The 23,073-nt window shown below is 36.6% G+C and overlaps 2 protein-coding genes across 2 annotated transcripts; both read right to left on the reverse strand.

Moving 5' to 3' along the window:
- Positions 1–627: 627 nt before the first annotated feature.
- Positions 628–7,039, reverse strand: cacfd1 (calcium channel flower domain containing 1). Its single transcript, XM_038308688.1, has 5 exons — positions 6,494–7,039; positions 3,339–3,411; positions 1,968–2,093; positions 1,704–1,811; positions 628–1,372 (listed from the first exon to the last, which is right to left on the reverse strand). The coding sequence occupies exons 1-5, from the start codon at positions 6,600–6,602 to the stop codon at positions 1,282–1,284; spliced, it is 507 nt and encodes a 168-aa protein (XP_038164616.1). The 5' UTR covers positions 6,603–7,039; the 3' UTR covers positions 628–1,281.
- Positions 7,040–9,423: 2,384 nt separating this feature from the next.
- ptcd2 (pentatricopeptide repeat domain 2) lies at positions 9,424–15,826 on the reverse strand. Its single transcript, XM_038308667.1, has 10 exons — positions 15,700–15,826; positions 15,011–15,103; positions 14,809–14,938; positions 14,610–14,727; positions 12,670–12,748; positions 12,479–12,570; positions 11,809–11,922; positions 11,639–11,713; positions 11,435–11,548; positions 9,424–10,259 (listed from the first exon to the last, which is right to left on the reverse strand). Exons 1-10 carry the CDS (start codon positions 15,812–15,814, stop codon positions 10,038–10,040), a joined length of 1,152 nt encoding a protein of 383 aa, XP_038164595.1. The 5' UTR covers positions 15,815–15,826; the 3' UTR covers positions 9,424–10,037.
- Positions 15,827–23,073: the final 7,247 nt, after the last annotated feature.

Consider the following 23,073-nt stretch of genomic DNA (forward strand, 5'->3'; position numbering starts at 1 on the left):
TTATGTGTAAACATATCCGCCTTACTAGAAAGGATGTTTTCACGTTTATCATTTTGAGGAGTGCCTCAAAGCAATAAAGTATGCAATTTCCAATGAAATCAGAATTTATGGATTTCTACTTAATAGTGAACATGAAAGAAATATATATATATATTTATATATATATATATTTCTTACCATAGATATTTTACCTCCACCTCTAAATAAACGGTCTAGTTAGAGGACGTATTTTTCTAAGTTTATTTTATTTACGTTTTTTTTTTTTTTTTTTACATATTTCAAATTGGTGGCTGTAAAAAGGTGGCCATTGTATCTGTTTTGGTTGAATAATTCAAAATGTCATTTAAAAAAAACAAAAACAAAAAAAAGCAGCACAACAATGAATAAAGCAATTGCACACATCCTAAATATTTATGAAAACTGACCTTTTTACTTATTGTTCTTATGTGTTTTCATTGATTATTTTGCTAAGGAAAGCCTCAAACTTCTGGACTTATACATTGCTATAAATGTTTAGCTTAAACTGTAAGGCAGACCTTTTCGTTTTTGTCGGTGCCTGGATAAACTCCAAGCTTCAGAGCATTTGCTGACAGGAATCATTCCTGCTTGGGTAGTTAGTTATTAAGTTATTAAGACTCAGTAGTTTTAAGCAATAGAATTTCTTCTCACTTGAGTTTAAATGAAAATAGACCTTTCAGCAGGTATGAGTGGCCTGGATCTGTAAGACCTGACATTTCAACCACCGCAATAATCCCCTAGCTGGCTTTTTGTTCCAAGAAAGGTGAAAGTTTCATGTAAAAATATATATTTATGTTAATGTTTAAATTTGTTTCAGCTGGTGAGGCAACTGTGTTGCTGTAAATGGGCCTTCCTGTTTGCCCTAAGAATGCGCACTTTCCTTTTCTCTTTTACTGCCACGTTATCATTAGGAAATAATACCTATACTAGAAGGCTTCAAGGAAGTATTTTTAAATTTTCTGCAAATATTTTAAACTTAAACTGGAGATAAATAATGGGTGATTATTATCTAAATGGAGAATTTAAAACATAGCTGTAGTTAAATACTTTGAGCCATATTGAAAAAAATCCCATCTGGTATCCATCAAGGTATGTTTATGTTACTGGGTTCATGCACCAGACCAGGCAAACAAATAAACATTACAACAGTTCTGTAGTGTTGGAGAATAAAATCAGACAGATGGAACGAAAGGATGGCGGCGGGAAAAGTTTCAAGTAAAAACTGCAAAACAACACGATGGAAACACTGCAACAGGCGCTGCCTCACTCTGGAGCTCCATTTGCTGTCCCTGCCATCCTCTCATCGTCCCCCTGCTTCTGATGCTGTAGTCTGGCATAAGTCACAGCATCTCCCCTGGGATGGAAGGAAAGGAGGAGGCGGGAGGCGAAGGAGGGTTTGGTAATAAAAGCAGGTTTAAAGTAAGTGGGGGGAAAAAGGGCAAGCATGAGAGGAAGTTAGAAATTAGTGCAAAACTCACTCCATTAAAAACTGTTTACATTTAAAAAGGAATGCTGATTAGGATAGGCAGGCAAACATTTAAGTTCATGGATTAAAATGTTGTGAGCTGCTTTTAATGCAAATACCTGTTATAAAGTGATGTAATAGGAAATAAAAACAGCACGTTTAATTACAAACTCTGTCATGTGTTGCATGCATGTTGCATTATAACCAGAGGCTTTCTCACTTTTTGCCTAAGGATGCGAGGCCATAAAGCACGCCGGTAGCGAAGGCGATGGCGTTTCCAAACAAGGTCGTAAAAGAGAAGCTCAGGAACACGGGAAACAGGGCCATCCTGAACCAAGAACAAAAAAAAAAGAAACAGGAGAAAGTTGGCCGCTGAGCAAACTTAGCATATAAATGAATTACTGCAAACCAGGGATTCCCCCAAATAACTTCTATTTCTGTTCCCCTGATATCAGGCATTCTGACAATAGATGGTTGTTCTTACCCACAGTAAAAGAGGGCTTTCTGCCAGGGTTTGAGTTTGTCTGCGCGGGCTGCGATCGCGTTTGCAAACTCTATGAATTGGCAGCAGAATGGGACCTCACAAAGGAACAGCACGAAGGCATTCAACCTTAAGACAGAAGGACGGGGCCACAAACACAGCGGAGGAGGGAATTATTCAGCCGATGCAAATCTTAGACACAGAAACATTATTCACCCCTACAGATGTTAGAAAGTATTAATATATAATAATATCTGAAAGTCAATTAGTAATAATCAATGTATACTTGTTAAAGGTTTAGTGGAGGATGTTCTTTTAATGGGTGGATCATCAAAATAAGTGGTCCTCCTAATTGTCATATTCTTTTTATTCATTAACATTCTGGTAATATGTTTACGTAAGGCTGTAACACATGCTGCATGGAGAGTCTGGCAGAGTGGAAAAATTTCAAGTCTTCTTTTGGAAAGTAAGTTTGTATGAGCGGTGCAAACAGCAAATTTTAAATACGGATGGACGAGGTGTACTCTCTTGTGCGTTTAATAGGTGTTCCCTCTCAGGATTTATTAAAAGTATAGTGGAGGAAAATCCTCCACTATACTTTTAATGTTACCAAGTTCGGACTGTTCGTGGTATAATTACCAACCTTCTGGCAAAAACGCATCAGCTAAAATGAAAGTGAGTCAATGTAAACTCCTAATGTATAGAAATATAAAATTGTATGTGTGTATCGGCTTTCTTTCTGACTTTAGCCAGAAACAATTTCTTATTTTATGTATTACATAGAAGTACCTTAAGAATACATATTAGATTTTGTCACATTAGAGTCACAAACATCTGTGTATTTTGGGGGGTTTCATCAAATAGACATAAAGGAGTCAATATTTGGGAAGGCTTTTTATAAAAGGACCAAATATTTTTTTAGACCCACCTTTATTGGTGCATATATTATAGGTTTGTCTCTACCAGGCTTTCAGATATTGAACCTGTAATGTTTTTGTCCATTCTTCTGAGCCACATAACTTGATTTTCTGTGATTCTTTTTAGTGATTTAGATACAAGAGGCCCAACTGCTTTTTCCTATTTTTTGTTGTGTATCTGCAGCAGAACATTTGATTTAAATAATTTGCTTTACCCTCTCAGCATGTTATTAAATGTTGCCGCAGCCTGTATATCACCCATTATTTAAGTCAGGCAGCAGGGGAGACGCCTAAACATTGAGCCCTTAGGGCAATGTACAGAACAAGTAAATGTTTGGAAAAAGTTCTTTTAAAAATATTTTTTAGTTTCAGCAAATGCAAACAAGAAAGAAAAACAAAACCAAAAAAACTTTAAATCTAAAGGTGTAGATTAATGTGTAATAATTAAGGGACTTACACCATCCATACTCCAGCAGCGATGTTTAAAGGGTTTACAGTGACGCAGTTCCACACACCTGATACAGCACAGGCTAAATGAGGGAAAAGACAAAGCGGCAACACTATTACTGTGATAAAACACATTGTAAGTCATGGGATCAGACATAAAACATTACAACTCTTTACTGGAAACTTTTCAGAGAAGTGAATCTATAAGAGAAATATCTGGCTATAAAGGGATCAATGTCAGTTCTGTGAAAAACATTAACTTGAGAAGTACAAGAAGCTGTTTCTGAAATAAATCTGTATATTTACACTCCAAATGACACATCTGGAACACATTAGCATACGTCGACACTGTTTTAACCTTTAGATGTTAAAGATTTGACTTGGAGTTTAAATAGGAGATAAAAAAAATGATTCAAAGAGCACCAAGTCAAGAAAACGTTTTCTTTATGATTAAGATGAGTCACTTAAGACAGAATTAAGAACATGTTTCTTTCATAAAAAACAAAAAACAATAAAACCGTCATTCCAGACTCCCTGAAATGTATGCATCCTATAATATGAGCCGAACTGCAGCAGTCTATTTTAAATATATCTCTTAACAGATCACCAGCATCTTGTTCATATGTTCTACAAAAGCTGTGAAATACTCACAGTGACATTATAAGGGTGGGAATTAGAGAGGGAGGGTGAAAATTGGCTTTATCTCACAATGCAGAGGAATGTGAGATAAAGCAAACAACTGAAGAAAAAAAAAAAAAACTGATGATCTAAAAAAACACATTAAAACGCTGTACTAAAAAATATAATTCCCATACATGCCGCATGCTTGCATCAGTGATTGTTTAATAAGCAAAACAATGAAGTGGGTATTACCAACTGGCATCAAATAATCCAAATGTTTATAACTGGATATAACTATATTGCATTTTAGAATAGACAATTGTCTTACTGATTCAGAATCTGAATGGGTTGCATTTTTCACACAAAATGTTGATTTGAAGTCAATCTGGGATCAAATCAAAATGTCAAAATAAATTGGAGCCTTTTGCCCTGTAAAATACCTTGAGTTAACATTTGTTGACAACTGGAACAATATATATAAAAACCGAATGCAAGCAAAGATCACTAGGGCTAAAACAATCAGATTAATCATGAGTTATTGATTAACAAATCAATTAAATAATCCTCAACTAATTAAGTAATCGACTCATCATAAACTGGAGTATAGAGACTCTGAAACATGTCTTTAGGTGACAGAGCGACCCATTTAGAGCTGTAATTATACCAAAATTGTAAAAAAAAAATACATGAACATTTTGCATTTAAGATTAAAAAAAAATATTTTCCATCTGTCAATATGCTCTATCCAGAACAATTGGAAAACTTTTAGTTTCAACTGGTTTAATTTAGCAAAAAGTCTTATTTAAAGGATCTTTGGCTATCCGATTATTAGTCCATTAATCGAAAAAAAATAATCTACAGATCAATTGATTGCAAAATAAACATTTGTTGCATCCCTACCTGACAGCGTGTGCAAAAGACATTTATATCATAATATATAATTGTAAACTGAACCATTGTAGTTTGAAAAATGATTTTGAAGATCTAAAATTAAGAGGAAGAGAACTTGCCTTGCAAAGTTATTCAGTGGTAAATCTCACAGTATCACAAACACTGGAAAACCAGGCAGGCTACCCTGCTCCCTTACAGCTTCTTAATAATACATAGGCATTGAATATGCAGTGGTTAATGTGATCCTGGGACTCTGGTGTCACAGAGGAGGATGGAGAGGGTGGAGGGCTGGAAAACTGCATAGGCAGCACTTAGAAATCTACGGAAGAGGATTAGGGCCACTGAAAAAAAACAAAAAAAATTAACTGATTTTTTAATTTTATTTCAGTATAATATGGGGAAAAAAGTCAGAATTCTGACTTAATCTCAGAATTGTGGATCTTAATGTAGATGGGCACCATGAAGGAAGAGATGTGGGAGCACTCAGCTTCACTGACAAAGATGTGAGTTTTTTGAGAGGGCCAGTAACACATTGGTGGAAAGTAATGCAATTAGGCAACTTTTTACGTGCCAGAGCGGTCCCCTGTGATGCTATTTCATTAATGGAAGAGCAAAAGGTGATTAAAAGAAGACAGCTAGTCTCTAAAACAGACACGGCTATGGCTAAAAGCTAACATGTTGGTTGAATTCAGTCAAAATTCTGACAGAAAAAAGTCAGAATTCTGAGATTACCGGTAAAGTTGGAATTCTGAGATTAGAATAGGAATTCTGAGAAAAAAATGTCAGTATTCTGAGATTAAAGTCAGTATTCTGAAAAAAGTCAGAATTCTGAGATTAAAGTCAGAATATTGAGCAAAAATGTCAGTATTCTGAGATTAAAGTCAGTATTCTGAGATTAAAGTCAGAATTCTGAGATTAAAGTCAGAATTCTGAGAAAAAGTCAGAATTCTGACTTTAAAGTCAGATTATTGAGCAAAAAATTTCAGTATTCTGAGATTAAAGTCAGAATTCTGAGATTAAAGTCAGAATTCTGAGTTTAAAGTCAGAATATTGAGCAAAAATGTCAGTATTCTGAGATTAAAGTCAGAATTCTGAGAAAAAAGTCAGTATTCTGAGAAAAAAAGTCAGTATTCTGAGAAAAAAAGTCAGTATTCTGAGATTAAAGTCAAAATTCTGACTTTTATCCCATATTAAACTGAAATAATATTTGAAAATCAGTTAACTTTTTTTAATTTTTTCATTGGCCCTATTCCTCTTCCGCAGAAATCTATCTCCAAGATGGACAGGGTTTTTTTCTTTAAGGGGTTATTGAGCAAATTAGATTTAGTGTCGCTTTGATTCAGGAGTAGCTGGGTGAACTGCAAAGCAAACAAACAGGCGGCGCCCTGCTGCAGCAGGGGGACAATGGACAACTGATGAGCTGAAGAGAATCACTATTAATACTTTATACAAATCATATTCAATGAAATAATTTCCCCCCAAATATAACCCCAAGTAAAAACCTACAGTGGATAAATTGGATCAACAACGAATATGAGAATAAATCAACCATAAACAAACAAACAAAAAAAGAGCCTGTAATCGAGAAGAACACCAGCTATAATGAGAAAGGTTAAAGTTAAAGAGAGCACACGGACTCTGACAGCTACTTACATATTCCTCCTAAAACCCCGGCGATTTTGCAGAGCCATCTGTACCACCAGGTCATGCCATCTTCATCCGGAGCGGCTTTGCTGGGCGCTGCTGCCTCTTCGGAGCTCATCGTAGCGGGTTTTCTGCTCCCTCAGTCAGAGATCAGCTACTTTAACTTAGCGACAAAGGGGCTGGTAATTACCTTAATATCCCATCTACTGAAAAAACAAACCAAATTCCAGATTTTTATGCTATTTTTAAAAATATTAATATTGTTTCCCTCGTCTGTCGATAATCAGCTGCTTTTTGCCCACGGTCCTCTCTCCCCGTCACCCGGACCTAGCTAACCCCGGCTAACTATGGAGTAGCATCGCCACCAGCTGCCGCTAGGAGAAGATGCCACCACTGCATGTATCCTTCCACTTAAATTTCCAATAAACTAAATATCAAAACTTTATTACAACGGATAGAAAATCTATTAGATTGGGTTAAGATAAATAAAAGCAGCTCTGCTTTGTTGCTCGCGCTGGGAGCTCTGCTACGTCAGCACAGCGGTACTTTTGGGAGGAGTCTAAAATGCGTCAGTCTTTGTTTACAGATGTCTCCACATCTGTATATGTAGCTTTAAATGGGTTTCCTACTATTATGCTCGCTGCAATAGAAATACATTCAAAACATAAATTCATAATAATTGCATTACTCGTTTTTTTGTTAAATGTAAATATTTAATCATTCTAATTACCGCGTAACACTCATATAATACTGGACGTCATTGGAAACGTGTCAAATTAGTAAACATTTCCATGATCAAGACACAGAAACGAACCATTTGAGTTCAAATACACCTTTGGAACTAGCTGGGCTTTATATAAATACTGCATACAACATTTCTATGTTTTTACTTAGGAGCTGTCTTTTATCAAGAGCTGGGGAGATGCTGACCTCAAACGAACAGGGGCGTAGCTAGAACATTTCTATGAGGGTGGGCAGGCAAAAACCGATCTACACTGAGGGGTGGCCAAAAGTGGATCGGTGCCAGAACCTCAGGGTCAATCTACACCTTTCCAACAGGAAAATTAATGAGCAGAACATCCATATTTTCTAAATAAAGACAAAATATCCTTTCTTACAGCCTTAGCTAAAAAAATAGACGCATATATTTAAACATCTTCCTAGATAAAGATATAGTGGATACAATTCTTTCAGATTTGAGTTCTGGGGCAAACATCTTTTCTTTTCTCATTAGTTACATTTATCAATAATCATTCTGCAAACATAATATAATGACAACTAGTAATATCTACATAATAGTTATCATAGTTATCTATGATTTCAATGAATACTCCTATATGATTTGCAGAGACAAATCATTTTCTCATTACCCCATATAACACAACATCTAGTTCTCTTCTGACATCTTTAATGACAGTATATTGATGTCCAAAATTAACCAGTGTTTTTGTTGTCAAGAAAATGTTAATGTATGAAAAATTAAAATGTTTTGAATATTCCTGTCGAGACTGGCCCCCCATCTAGCTCCGCCCCTGCAAACAAACTGCTTTAATCAACACTTCAGATAGATTTGAGCTACTATTGTAAAAGAGAAGATGGTACACCAGAGCTAACTGTCTCCATGCTATGCAGCATTTCTGGATTGTGAGTTCAGTGCGGTTTGAAAACCTCACCTTTCAAGACTTATTTCCAGGTTAACGTAGGTAATCCTAAATATACTTTCAGTTTCTAAAAGTCACAAAATCTTAAAGTTACAACACAAATTTTGACATTCCATTTGACGCTGAGGTCAAAAATTGCATCACGCATCATCAGTCACATCCCGATTCACATCTTATGCCTTTATAAGACACAAACCACCAGTTTGATATCTTAAAAGCGAAGTGAACATTTACTACATAGGCAATGCAAGCTTATATTATTTCTAAGAAATGTATGTATATGAAGACAGACCAGCAATGTTATAGAGTATAATAATCATTGTTATCCAGTAGCTAAATGACTGGTAAAATCTATGTCCTGCAGCTATAACCAACTGTTTTTATTACTCTTAACAGTAATACTGGATTTGTATTTTGGGTAACTGCAGAACTGGCCATGCTCCCCAGAAATATGTCATGTTGGAGTGTTAATATTTAAAACTTTGAAAATCTGAAATATGGCAACAAAAAGAGGTTAGTGATCTTTAAGTATAACACATAATTATAAACCACAAATAGCTAAACTAGTATAAAAATATGTTGATAAACACACTTGACTTATAATTAGATGCCAAATAATACATTCATGGCTTCAACATTACGCTATTATATAAATAGTTCAACTTTAATTGTACCGCATGCTGATAAGATGAAGGTATTCTCAGAACCAGATTTATTTTAAAGTATTTTGAAAGGAAAAATCCTATTCATCGTATGAAAATAATCAGGTTCTGTATTTTTTTTTTTTATGTTACCTGTAAGTCAGATTAGCTGCCACTGGAGAAGTGTCCTTGTTTGTTTTGTAAATGGAGATACATTACAAGCAGATGTTGGCAGTTTTCATGGATATTACATTACAATTCTCCCAAACACAACAGAAAATATCCCCAAATTGTCAAATAAAGATTTTTTTCTTTTTAAGTGAACACATCTGAATGATTATTATAAATATAACAAGATATATGTTTCATTCTAAGGTTTTGCCAGTCAGTTTCTGGATAATCATGACCAATCCAATCACAAAAGCATCAGTGATGTTTCAGGTTTAAAAATGTTTTTACAAATCAGAAATGTACTTATCTCTGTGACATCAGCTCTACAATTTCAATGTTCATTTTACAATAAACACTGACTACATTTCTGTACATAAGGTGCTGGCTGACAATTATTACTCTGCAGTAACCCATCTTCTACATATGATGTCAAACCCAGCATTTTGATTCCAAAAAAAGAGAGAGGTTTAATATTACTTCTCTTTATTTTAAAACAATTTATTATTAAATATTTGACAAACCTTGAGTCACTCCTTCACACATCTATACAGAATATACAACACACAGCCCTCCTAAATCACTGTTATGTTAACATGGGATTCTTGGCAGCAATGTAACACAAATATTGTTGTTCTCTTGATGATTTTAAAATGTGTAAAGAGAACAGGTAAATAAGGAGTAAAATACTTCTCTGAAGACCAAGCAATCCAGTAAAGAGTTGGCTAGAAAGAGGTAATTTGGATGCACAGTATATGACTACAGAGTAGTGATCTGATTCCTTTATACCTCTTAGAGGTAAAGAATAGCTTTAAATAACCAACAATGCTTTCATTTTTCATGGCAATAAGCTCGGGTTCAACCTGGGAAGTTTTACAATGCAATAGAAGAGATTTGAGCTGCTTAATCTGGCAAGATTAAAGTATCTATTTCTATCTTACTCTGCCCATTTAATACATGTAAGGTAAACACCACTGGCTTTCATGATTGTGCTGGTAACAGAGCTCATATTTCAATGTGGCATTAAACTTTTCTAGTTCATCCTTTAGTGAGAAAGCTGATTTTAAGTGTTGGTACTGGGCGTCACTCTGACAACAGATTGGACTGCAGGGGCCTTAAAGTTCTCCGGCTGGTCCTCCTCTCCTCCTCCATTAGAGCTGGTTTCCTCTTCCCCGTCGGGGCACGGCATAGCATATCGTCGAGGGTCTGCTGAGTCACCTGAGAGGCCCTTTGGAGCTGAGCTACTATCTGCTCGACTTTCATCTCGAGTGGTCTACCTTCACTCCTCAGACGGAGTAAATCCACCTAAAAACATCAGCAGAGTGTGACCAAAAAATATTCCTTCTCTTTAAAACCTCACGCATTTTGTGACCTTACAACCTAAAACCTTTAATGAATGTTATGTGACAATTGTGGCCTACATGGAAGAGGAATAAGAAGAGCCATGAGACATTCATTTTAGAGGTTACTGCAGGTCAATTAGGGCAAAGATTCTCAAACCTTTCAGCTTCTGACTCACAAACTCTAACCAGAGTCAACCCATGACCCAAACTATTGGTTGAAAAAAAAAAAAAATACTGCACATACATTCTAAAAAGTCAATTAATCATGGGTTTAATAACATTACAAATGGCAGGAGCAACAAAAGTAGCTTGTTTTGTCAATTTTTAACTTATGCTCTTAGATTTTTAAGCACATGAAGTAACAGAAATATTTGTTATTTAGTGTAATTTCTGTAGTGGATATAAATATCCTATACTGGTTGATCAAAGACTCTAACTTTGGGAGTTAATGATCTATTGGACCGAGCAAAAATGTGGAACAAGGTGAGCTCTTTGGGACCAAAATTGATACTTTTTGATTTGCATGATGAAGTGTTTAGTTGGTCAGAGCTGATGGAAGAAAATGATGCAGCTTAATGTAATACTGGGATTTGTTTGTAGGCCAGATTACAGCAAACTGGGAGAAAATCTGTTAGATTCTAGAGAAAAACCTAGAGACTCAGGTGGAGCATCACTGCCTGGAATGATTAAAGTTGAACCATATTAATGTATTAGAACGGTTCAAACAAAATCAACCATGACATGGACCCAGATATGTAGCATTACTCTAAAATCGATGTTCCCAGAGGCTCACTATCAATAATGGCAGAAGCCTTAGTTTCTAGATGTGCAAATCATATAATCCAAAAAGTTTTGGAAAGATGGTTCAACAGACTATTGACTAAGTTGGGGCTTAAAGAGATGCACACAACTGATTTTTGATACAAGTGATAAAAACCTTTAAAATCCATTAATCATTTTCAAATATTCACAATTTTTGGTTATTCTATCTAATAACATTTAAACAGCTTTCACTTAAGATTGTGGTTGTATTTTAAAAAATGTGAGAGACACTGTTGTTGTTTTTTTAATTAGTGAACACTATAATGAGTATTTATAAGCTCTTCTCTTGTTTAATCAGCATTTGTAATCACTTACCACTTCCTGGGCAAACTCTGTCTTCTTCACAAAAAATGGACTTTTGGGTAACATGGCTGCTGACAGGATAGAAAGAGCCTCTAAGATTTCTCCGGACATTGCTAGAATCATAATCTGTAACGCAAGTAATAATTAGATATATATAAACTTTAAAAACAAATAAACTAAGGCTAGATTTAACTGAATTCTGTGCATCATATTTACCTTTAAGTTCTGGCACAATATGCTGTCACTGCTCATAATTTGTGAGTACATATACTTTGCCTTTTCTAGATTGTTCTGGAAAAAGAAACAAAAGAAAAAAAAGGGACTTAAAAAAAAAATACCACAAACCTCTGCAACACAAAGAAGATCGCAAAGAAGGTTAAACCCACCCGTTTTAGAGCTAATGCTACAGCGAAGCAGTATGCATGGCGGGGGATGAATTGTCCTTTGGTCTGTTCCTCTTCTATCAAAGACAAGCAGATTCTGTAGGATTCTGCTGTATTCTAAACAAAAAGGAAAAACATAAAAAAATAAAAACATTGCTTATTTTTAATGATTAGGGTAAATAGGAAGCATATAAAAGTGATTCTGTATGATTTCCTTCAATATCTGTGAGGAATATCAACAACAGCACATCACCCTTGGTTCAATGTTATTACAATTCATTTATTCAATTAATGCTTAAACTAAGTTTCTATTTTATATGGTTTTGACTAAATACTCTTCTAGCCTCATTTTACAATTTTTTTTTCATTGTAAAGGTTAAATGGTCATTTGTTGTTTAAATTCATAAAATATCAATTTATGTTAAATTTCCTAGGCGATCAATATCTATAAAATCAAATTTTATTCTGTAGCAGCAGTACCGGTAATAAAGTGGCTTTTTAAACAGAAAGGGTTCCAGACCTGTGTGTTAGCAAATTTTAAAACAAACTTTACCAACAAATGTTTTAACACTCCATTAATTTTAAGACATTTAGTGAATCTACACCTCTTGGCTTTGATGTATCTAATCAATATTTCATGTTCTAAATAAGCACAATCTAATCTAAACATTACCAGCTTATAGCAGGTACCGGTCGCCAGTGTCACTGTGTCTTTGTTGAATGGGACTCCTTGGCTCCTCATGGTTCTTAAAACTTCCATAGCACCTAGAACAATACATATATATTTATATATACACACACACATTTTTTAGATTAGATCAAATAATTTTACATGTGGACATCCAAAGTTATTCTGCTTCTTACTTTCATATGAGCCTTTAATAAACAGCATGTTGATGGCGATGTTAAAGGAAGTTGAATCAATGAAAAAGCCTTTCATATTCTGTCCAGAGAGGAAAAAAGAAGCATTATTAGTACCGTATTTTCACGACCATAAGGCGCACCGGACTAAAAGGCGCAGTCTCAGTTATGTGTGCCATTTCTGTATTTAACACACACATAAGGCGCACCGGACTATAGGGCGCGTTTTTTATATACAGGTACATGTCCTCTACTACCTTTAAATACCTCTACTGCGTATTTAAAAATACAGCGGGGGCAAAACTGAGTATGATTGTGCTTTATTCATGTATTTATTACAAAGTATTAATCAAACCTGGCAGCTGGCCGTGAGACAGACACATCGCAGATGACACAGCGCTGTGGTCACTCCTAAATTAACTTAAAATCCTGAAACCTGCCGACGGAATATGTTCGCTTTTATTGCCGGTATCCTGGTGCCTGCAGCTAAAATTATTTAGATGAAAAACACCTGCCAGCAGCCCCGGTGAGGCTGCTGTTGAAGGGATTTACTGTCAGCGCACCGCTGGTATGTGGGGGTCTGAGCGGCTCCGACAGAAATATATAATCGGGATGAACTGACTGCAATTATTAAGTTTTCAGGTGGCCTTTCTCACTTAAAAACATATTAAAACTACTTTATTCCCACTGATCACAGCAAATATAGCTGCAAGATTTAGATTATTTAGATGAAAAAACACCTGCCAGCCGCCGCGGTGAAGAGGAGGAGACGCGCCCAGCGGCTGCTGTTGAATTAAGTTTTCAGGGAGAAAAATACAGCGGGAGCAAACCTGAGTATGATTGTGCTTTATTCATGTATTTATTACAAAGTATTAATCAAACCCATCAAAGTCATCATCCTCTGTTTCTGAATTAAACAGCTGCGCTAAATCAGAAATGCCAATTTCCCCTTCTGCGCTGTCAGAGTCACTTTCCGTGCAGCGCAGCTCCTCAGAAATAATGCCGGCTTTTGCAAAAGCTTGAAGAACAGAGCCAGCAGACACGTTAGTCCATCTACAATCCATCCGCAAGCGGTGGCGTAACTTGCACGGCGCTGCCTTCCACTTATCCTGAAACTGTGGTCTCCGTCTGTCATCCATCGCTCCCACGCCGCTCGCAGCCTTACTTTGAAGGGCCGCTTCACACCAATGTCGAGCGGTTGAAGTTCCTTTGTCAGACCCCCCGGGATAACGGCGAGCACAGCGTTCATTTGATTCACCTTTTTTTCACATCAGCTGTGAGATGGGCGCGCAGCGATGGTGATGCGTGGAAAAAAACACCTGGTCTTCTCAGATACACCTGCCTCAGCCACGCATCCACCCAGCCTTTTTCATTTAATATCATATGTCATCAGGGCGCTGTGTCTGTCTCGCTGTCAGCTCCCAGATCTGCTTCTCTGATTGGTTGATGCGGCGCGTCCAGCAGCAAAACTTCAATTTTTCCATCTCGAGCAGCAACAGCGCGGTGGCGGCGCTTCAGATGCTTAAACGCTCCCGACGTGCTGCACCAAAACGCGCTGCGGGACCTTTTGCTGCACCTATACGCGCGTCAACCATTGACTTTGCATGTAAACTCGCTGCTTCTGCTGCACCTGCTGGGTCCGGTTCACACCGATGTCGAGCGGTTGAACAGCGAGCACAGCATTCATTTGTTTCCCCATGTTTTTCACATCAGCTGTGAGATGGGCACGCATGGAGTCATCTCCTCAATGAGGTGGCCTCAAAAGTCGCAGTTACAATACACATAGGGCGCACCGCACCATAGGGCGCACCGCACATTTTGAGGGAAAAAAAAGACGTTTAAGTGCGCCTTATAGTCGTGAAAATACGGTACCAGTTAGTTCAGACTTGTTGACATTATCTATTATACTTAATCATCTGAGTTCCGGTGGTTGTTTTTCTTACCTTATCTAGTAGTGTTTCAGCAGCCATCCCTTCCATTCCCAGCTCATAGCAAAGCCTCATGAAGAGAGGCCCAAACTTGAAGTCTCCATACAAAAGGTTACGGTTTTCCGAGTGATACCTGTTCACATTTAAGAAATGCGTTACTCACTTTCATAGTAAAGCTAAAGGCTTGGGGCAGCTAAGCAGAAGTATCGCGTACCTATAGACGGCTTCCCTGGCTACTAGCATATCATCTGGAGTTTGGCACAGGTGGAGAAGCAGCTTCAGTTCATCTCGCAGGATCAGCTCATTCCTCTGCATCTTTGCTTTGAACAACTCAATATAATTGCCTGTGGAGTTGTATTAAAAGTTGAAGCTGATTTGACATCAAAACTGCAGCTCAGTAACAAACCTTTACTCACCTTCTGAACCGTTAACCAGATGAGCCACAGCCAGCTTCCTTTGCTGGAAATCCTGCAGTCTGATGACATCTTCTGACAATAAATGTCTCTTAGCTGTAGATAGAAATGGAAGACAGTAATACATTTTTACAAGCACCGGTTAAAACAAAGACAATGGACTAGTCTTTTATTAAAATAATTCATAGAAAAAACAGCAATGTATGCTTGTCTGTCTCCTTAGATTATTTTAAGCAGCAAATGCTACCATAGAATTAGCAAAAATGTGTAAGAGAGGTTGCTCTGAATTAGATGAAGAATTATTTGATATCATAGCTCAATATTTTCAAATAAACAACACAGATACATGGCATTCCTCAAGGTTCAACACTTGGAAACATTTTTTTTTTTTTTTTTTTGTATTATTATGGATTTCTGTAAACTTCCCAAACTGCCTGAACCTTTGCATCTAGCACCCAAGGTGCAACATTTTTTTATTGCAATTAGCCACTTCTTTTTTTATTGATAGTAGTGTGAACATAATAGTTTGCAGCAAATTCATTTCCTTTACATCATGAGTAAACCACGTTTGTTATATTATTATTCCAGCTTGAAGATGGCTTTTACATGCCCCAGTCTGTGAAGTGGCGGACCGTTTCTTCAATTGAATAAGAGAGGACAGTCGCTGTAAGTTTTCATTCAGTTTCACTTACCTCCAATGCAGCCCTGAATCCAGCCTGGACTTAAAACTCCCCTAAAAATCCCTTTATTTGGTCTAGAAAGTAACGACCGACAGCATTTAACGGCCAGTGTCCCCAGCAGCGCCATGACACTGGTCGACGGAACTAAAGCTATGGAATCTAAAGGGGTGCTGTGTGACACAGAACTGGAGTTCTGACAAGCAGGTTCTCATCATAATTAGTAACCACAAACACCAAACAGTAAGTTATAGTTAATTTTCATATTTAAAAGCATTCATATATTATTGAAGAGAAATGTAACATTAGGTTAAAAGATTGACAGTTCAGATACGATCGTTGGTATCTTCCAATATGGCGCCACGCTCTGTAAAGCAGGCTCCCTCTTGTGTCTCCTTTTTTACCCAGTAGGTGGATCAGTTATACCGTTTCTGCTCAGTTCAGTGAAGAGTAGAGCGTTAATAATAATAATAATAATAATAATAATAATAATAATAATAATAATAATAATAATAATAATAATAATAATAATAATAATAATAATAATAATAATAATTAGCATTGTACAATAATCCAAAGAAAACAATTACTCTCAAAAACTGCAGTGCTGACTTAATTCATGTGTTTCACAATTCAGACCAATAGATCCTGGTTGAGAAGAGTGATTTAAATATTTATCTTAGATTGTACTGACTGTACAGATGACTGACATTTTATATATTTTTTAATATTTTAATTAATTAAAAAATGTCTATTATTAATAGGATTACTGTTAGATGTGGGTCTAGTAGTAGTAGGTTTTGTAATAACTTACACAAAATGAAAAAATATAAAACTATTACTACACCTCTTATAAATAAAATATTCTATATCAGGGATGTTGAAGTTAACTAAGAGTCACATTTGCCTTTGGTTTTTCGAAATCAAAATATCCACATCCAGAAGAGCTGTATAGCCTTTTAAAAAGATGACAGATTTTTAAGCAGGTCTAAAAACAATGTGCTCATTTTATGAATCATAAATCCATTTCTTTTTGGGGGGGTTTGAAAAAAGGAGGAAAAAATTACCCTTTTACAAAAAGCAACTAAATATTTAGATTTTGAAGTTGGCAGTTTTTTTTTTAAATTGTATTTAGGAAATTGATGGAAAATGAACATGTATTTTGAGTTTTAATGATTAAAGAAAAAAAACATTTTAATTCTGTTGTGAAATTATTATTTGAATATTTCATAACGAAGATATTATCTATTTTAATTACATTTGTACTTAAATGGTTGCTCTTTTCTTAATTGTTGACCATATCCTGTCAGTGTGGATACGTGATTCCTGAGATGCATATACCAGACCCCTGTCTATAAGCAGCGATGTTTTTAACTCTCTCAGAACCAAATCTTAGTTATATGGAATTCTCCATGCTCCACTTCAAACCCTTAAATAGTAACAATTAAAACTACTGACAAAATTTAATGACAGGCACATGAATGTGTCCTAAAGAATATTTATAATAATAAAACCTAATCTTTTGGTCACATGTTTATTAATTTAATTTAGTTCCTTGTGTATTTTCTTTAATGTAATATAATAAGTTTATACCTCTTCAAGAAAAATAAAGTGTTGGAAGAAACTTCATGATTCAAAAACATCAAAATATACATAGGTGGACAATATACTGTAAGTCAAACCAATTTTGAGATTCAAAACCATATATAAAGAAATGTCTCTTAAAATGGACACCTGTAGGTGAACTTCACAATGAAATACTGGAATGCAATCTGTGCTGCACACAAAATCCTGTCATACTGGTGCAGATCAGTCATTATAACTAAAAGCTGCACTAAGCGTCACTTCAGATCACTTTAGTTTTATGCCCCCATTGACCTAAACATGATTACATAACAGCAGAGGGGCATCCTTAAAAGTGTTGAGTTTTACTCTCTCTGTAAAAGCTTAATGTAATCATACATTTAAATAAAACCCTTTAAAATACTTTTTAACTTCACTGTTTAATAGTACAGACCTCACATTGTTTATATGGCAAGTCTTAAATATTAAATGTACTGCCTATGTTTTCCTCATCAGCTATTAATAAATCTGTAAGAACGCCTTTCAGAGGAGCATCTATCAACCCTGCACCTGTTTAGAAAAAAAAAAAAATTATAAGTTAACAAAAATAAACCCCTAACATTGGATGCTTCGATAATAAAAACCTATGTTAAACAGCCATGCAGACAGAAAATAGTGTCGGGACAGGGCGGTTCCCCTCTGTTGCCCTGGCAACTTGATCTCAGCCTATCCAACTGAGATAGCTCAGCCAATAAGAGGCAGGGCTTTAGATAATTTATGGCATCCTAAAAGGTGCGAGGCTTTTTCTCTCTTTTTCTTCACTCATTCAGTATATAATTGCACATCATTGTATACTTTTCAAAGATAAAACAGGATAAGCAGCATTTTGGTTGTGTCTTTTTGAGCTAAGGGATTGCAGCTTTTAGATGTTTTTTTGATTTATGCTCATGTGCACATCCCTTTGGTTTTGGAAAGTGCCTCGGGTGTCCCATCATCATTAATAAATGTCCCCACCAAAACGGTTTTGGAAGAGGGTGCAAACAGCTGGAGCAGATGGCTGTCTATGCCACTACCCTTGATAGAAAAAAACCCCTCTATCTTTAGAAAAATCTAGGGTCTCTGTTTTTTAGCAAACGTTTTTAAGAGTGACTTTGATCACTCTCAAAATGCAATGCCAATCAGGGTTTGTTACAAATATGCTATTCTAATGTCTCACGCATGATCTAGTGAAGTGGCTGGGAGTTTTCTCATTTGTATGATTATTTTCTTACAATATTACATATTATGACAGTACATGACAAGAAATAGAGGTGTGCAATTAATACATTTGCTAAAGTAGTCAGAAAAACATGGGTTATGAGGTAGAAACTGTCTCCTGTAGCTGTTATTAAATAGGCAGAATTATTGATTATCTTGATCTGCTGTTTTTTTATGTCTAATTCCAAATTTCCCTCTGATGCAACACAGAGTAGAGCCCCAAAAAAGCCTTCTCAAAGTGTGGATGGGGGAGCTAGAACCCATAATTGTCACTGGGAAGTGAAGGGGAGGGCCGCACCCTTTTCAGATTGCCTGTCTAACACAGGGCCGGCGCAGTCATGTATCTGATAAACAACCCACTTAAATGTCAGGCTAAAGCTGTCACCTTGACATGCTTGCTTGCAACTGACAAGAAGCTAAATGCAACAATCTCTCAGCTGGGTGAGAAGACAGTTATTGACATAAATTCTGTGTATTTCCTATTCAATTTTAAGATATTCTATTCTATTAATTTCTCTGTCAAACAGGAATGGGCTTAAAGGAGAATATTCAAAAATGATAACTTTGATTAAAAAAGGTGCAGTGTTACTTTAAAATAAATAAATGTGTGTAGTGGAAGACGTTTTAAAAATTAAATTTTCTACCGGCAGCTTTTTTGAAGAAATTTAGAAGTAATGAACATCTAGTGGTTTTTATGAGACAGAGAAAACAAATAAAATTACCTCAACAACATTAGGCAAACATTTAAATGGATTTTTGGATTTATCTGTATTCTAATCATGGAGCCTTTAGGTATAGTTAAAAAATGTACATTCTTGTGTTTTTACCTTTGTCAAATTGTATCGCTTTTCGTGTGTTTAGATCTTTTCATACCTGAATACTATCTCTGCTGTCACAGGATGTACCAGGATGGTCCAGTGTTTTTAACTGGCACCTTTTGTGAAAACAGGCTTAAAAAATATAAGATTGTTTAGTGTAAAATATGTTAAACACCTGCTGTAAAATATTACACAAAGTAATATAATCAAATAAAATTGAAAATAAAGTTTTTTCTATATAAATTACCAACCATACAGTTGAACAATTAGTGCACCACAAAAGCATGAAATCTAAATAAGTAATTTTTTCTTAAAATAAGTGCATTTTGTCTTGAATTGAGGAGGTAAGTGGGACACTTTGCCAATGGAACAACACAATTTACATTTAAATTAAGAAAAAAACTATTGCATTGTCTTATTTCAAGTGCATGCTATCTAATTATCTTACTTGAATAGTAAAACACTCATTCCAATGACAGATCATCTTAGTTACCTACTCAAATTAAGGGTAGATACACAAAATTTAAGAAATTTGTACTAATTTCTAGGCTGTTTTTGCAGACACAATTACTGAGAATGAGCAGGAACACCTCATAGCCGATGATCTATTCTGTACCTGCCATAAGGCCCTTGCTAGAATATATGGTTATATGAACACTGAAATATATTTTTTTTGTATCAAGCCATTTGATGAGTGCAGCTGGAATGTAGAAAAGAGTTATTATTTGATAATTACGTAGGAGAATGATCCAAAATATGCAGTCAAAAAACAACACTGAAAAATTAAAATAGCAAAAATATCTTAAATATTTATCTCTGTGTGCTTTTATGCAATAAATTGTTAGAGGACTAACTGCTTTCTTGTGGACTTGTAGATTTTGAAATGGCTATTGAAACATAATTTCCTTTGAGGCATTTTACAAATTCTTATCAGCGATTCCAATCAGGTTTTGCTACAAATATGCTATTTTAATGTTTCCTCCTTTATGTTGTAAGGTTAATCATTTGCATGATATCAGACAAATGTCAACCTGCTTATCCTGTATATGGAAAACAGAACCTCTGTTTCATCCGGCATCTCATTTTGCAACCATAAATCTATCATCCTTGAAATGTCTGGCGTTCAGAGCTCAATAAAGGAAAATCTCCTCCCTTGGGCTACTGTGTCACATACAGTCAGTCATCTACGCTCTCATGTAATTAACATGTCAACTCTTCTGTTCTCTGTCATTATATTACAAACCATATGATTTCATTTAAATAGAATGGCTATGAATGCTTTATAAATCACATATTAATTACACAGCTGTTATAAATACAGACAAATGGCGGATGGAGTGGAAAGATAGACTGGCATGAATACAGCAAGGTGCAAGAATTTGTGGATCACAAATATCTAAAACAAGAAATCAGACATTTCCCAATTCCCTATCCTGCCTTTCATTCTAATTAGCAGTTCAATCTGAAAAACTCACACAGAGAAAAGATAATTAGAAGAATTTATTGATAAGAAAGTATAGTCTTTGGCGCTCAGACCTCGGCAGGAACATTCATGCTGAATTATGCTTTAACATGCATGAGTAGATAAATGTGAATAGGGATGTTCCCCCCGGGCCTGAAACTGGTGGTGGTTTAATCCGAGCTGGTTGACAAGGTGATCTGCTGGGCAGAATTGTGGGACTAGAAGACTGAGGGAGCTGACGCCGGGGCTTCACTCAGACTCGGGATATAGAGGTCCTGCTCGGTGATGCAGGTACCGTGAAGTGTCCATGATGAGCAAGCATGAAGCGACAGTGGAGAGGAAAAACTCCCCTTTGGGAAGAAACCTCTGGCAGAACCGGGCTCAACATGGTGGTCTTCTGCCGGACCAATGTGATGAGACGAGGGATGGTGACAACTGGGATTAATACTCTCTGATGAGGTTGAGGTGAAGTCGTGTCATGGAGGACGATTCAGCTGCGATGGCGGAGAAGGGGATGGAGGTGGGTGAATTGTCGTCTGGATCGAAATCCGACATTGCGATTGCAGGATAGCGGCTGTGGTGAGATTTGAGGGAGTTTATAAAGTGGAAGCAGGACGCTGATTGGGCTTCGTGGTGGAGTAGTTCAAAGCTGATTGGCTCGCTTCGGAGACGGATCGGCTTCTGATGATGTGAGGTAAGTCAGAGTTTCTTCAATTGAACTTTCGCTAGAGCTTCATTTCAATCTGAAAAACTCACACAGAGAGAAAAGATAATTAGAAGAATTTATTGATAAGAAAGTATAGTCTTTGGCGCTCAGACCTCGGCAGGAACATTCATGCTGAATTATGCTTTAACATGCATGAGTAGATAAATGTGAATAGGGATGTTCCCCCAAAAGCCGAGGTCGAGGCCGGAGAGTCCGTATGCTCGTAGGGCATACGCTAGGGACAGAATAAAGAATGCGTAATGAAATGCTGAGAAGGTTTGCAAACAACTTACCGAGCCAGGTTGTTGATGAGGATGGCGACCACGGTTGACGCCGAGAACTTACCGATGATGATTTACCCATGATGATGATGATGAACCCATGATGATGATGATGAACCTATGATGATGATGATGATGATGATGATGAACCCATGATGATGATGAACCCATGATGATGATGATGAACCCATGATGATGATGATGAACCCATGATGATGATGAACCCATGATGATGATGATGAACCCATGATGATGATGATGATGATCCCATGATGATGATGATGATGATGAACCCATGATGATGATGAACCCATGATGATGATGATGATGATGAACCCATGATGATGATGATGATGATGATCCCATGATGATGATGATGATGATGAACCCATGATGATGATGATGATCCCATGATGATGATGATGATGATCCCATGATGATGATGATGATGATGAACCCATGATGATGATGATGATGAACCCATGATGATGATGATGATGAACCCATGATGATGATGATGATGATGAACCCATGATGATGATGATGATGATGAACCCATGATGATGATGATGATGATGAACCCATGATGATGATGATGAACCCATGATGATGATGATGATGATCCCATGATGATGATGATCCCATGATGATGATGATGATCCCATGATGATGATGATGAAGATGATGATGATGATCCCATGATGATGATGATGATGATGATGATGATGATCCCATGATGGTGATGATGATGATGATCCCATGATGATGATGACGATGATGATCCCATGATGATGATGACGATGATGATCCCATGACGATGATGATCCCATGATGATGATGATGATGAATCCTGCGGATGATGATGACGATGGTGCATCCCATTATGATGACGATGATAATGAATCTTGCGGATGAGTCTGATAATGAATCTTGCGGATGAGTCCATATAGAACATATAACATGACGGATACAGACATGACGAGACGCAGACATGGTGCATATTGATGCATTGGAAATGCAAGCAAAATGGCGTAGGGATGCATGACGAGACACGACGAGACACAGATAGGGAGCATGTGATGCATGGGGAATGAATCTTGCGGATGAGTCTGATAATGAATCTTGCGGATGAGTCCATATAGAACATATAACATGACGGGATACGGACATGACGAGACGCAGACATGGTGCATATTGATGCATTGAAAATGCAAGCAAAATGGCGTAAGGGATGCATGACGGGACACGACGAGACACAGATAGGGAGCATGTGATGCATGGGGAATGAATCTTGCGGATGAG

Source organism: Cyprinodon tularosa, unplaced genomic scaffold (genome assembly GCF_016077235.1).
Source record: "Cyprinodon tularosa strain WSP-4 unplaced genomic scaffold, ASM1607723v1 ctg643, whole genome shotgun sequence".
In the NCBI taxonomy this organism is placed as follows: Eukaryota; Metazoa; Chordata; class Actinopteri; order Cyprinodontiformes; family Cyprinodontidae; genus Cyprinodon; species Cyprinodon tularosa.

What these genes read in the sequence shown, in the direction of transcription:
- ptcd2 (XM_038308667.1), bottom strand. Translation starts at nt 15,814, where the DNA reads ATGGCGCTGCTGGGGACACTGGCCGTTAAATGCTGTCGGTCGTTACTT. An exon ending in TCTGGTTAACGGTTCAGAAG is followed by an intron (nt 14,939 to 15,010) that starts GTGAGTAAAGGT and finishes ACAACTCCACAG; the next exon opens with GCAATTATATTGAGTTGTTC. An exon ending in CAGAGTTTGCCCAGGAAGTG is followed by an intron (nt 10,260 to 11,434) that starts GTAAGTGATTAC and finishes TGATGTTTTTAG; the next exon opens with GTGGATTTACTCCGTCTGAG.
- cacfd1 (XM_038308688.1), bottom strand. Translation starts at nt 6,602, where the DNA reads ATGAGCTCCGAAGAGGCAGCAGCGCCCAGCAAAGCCGCTCCGGATGAA. An exon ending in CGGGGTTTTAGGAGGAATAT is followed by an intron (nt 3,412 to 6,493) that starts GTAAGTAGCTGT and finishes TCCCTCATTTAG; the next exon opens with CCTGTGCTGTATCAGGTGTG. An exon ending in GCTGCTGGAGTATGGATGGT is followed by an intron (nt 2,094 to 3,338) that starts GTAAGTCCCTTA and finishes TTCTGTCTTAAG; the next exon opens with GTTGAATGCCTTCGTGCTGT.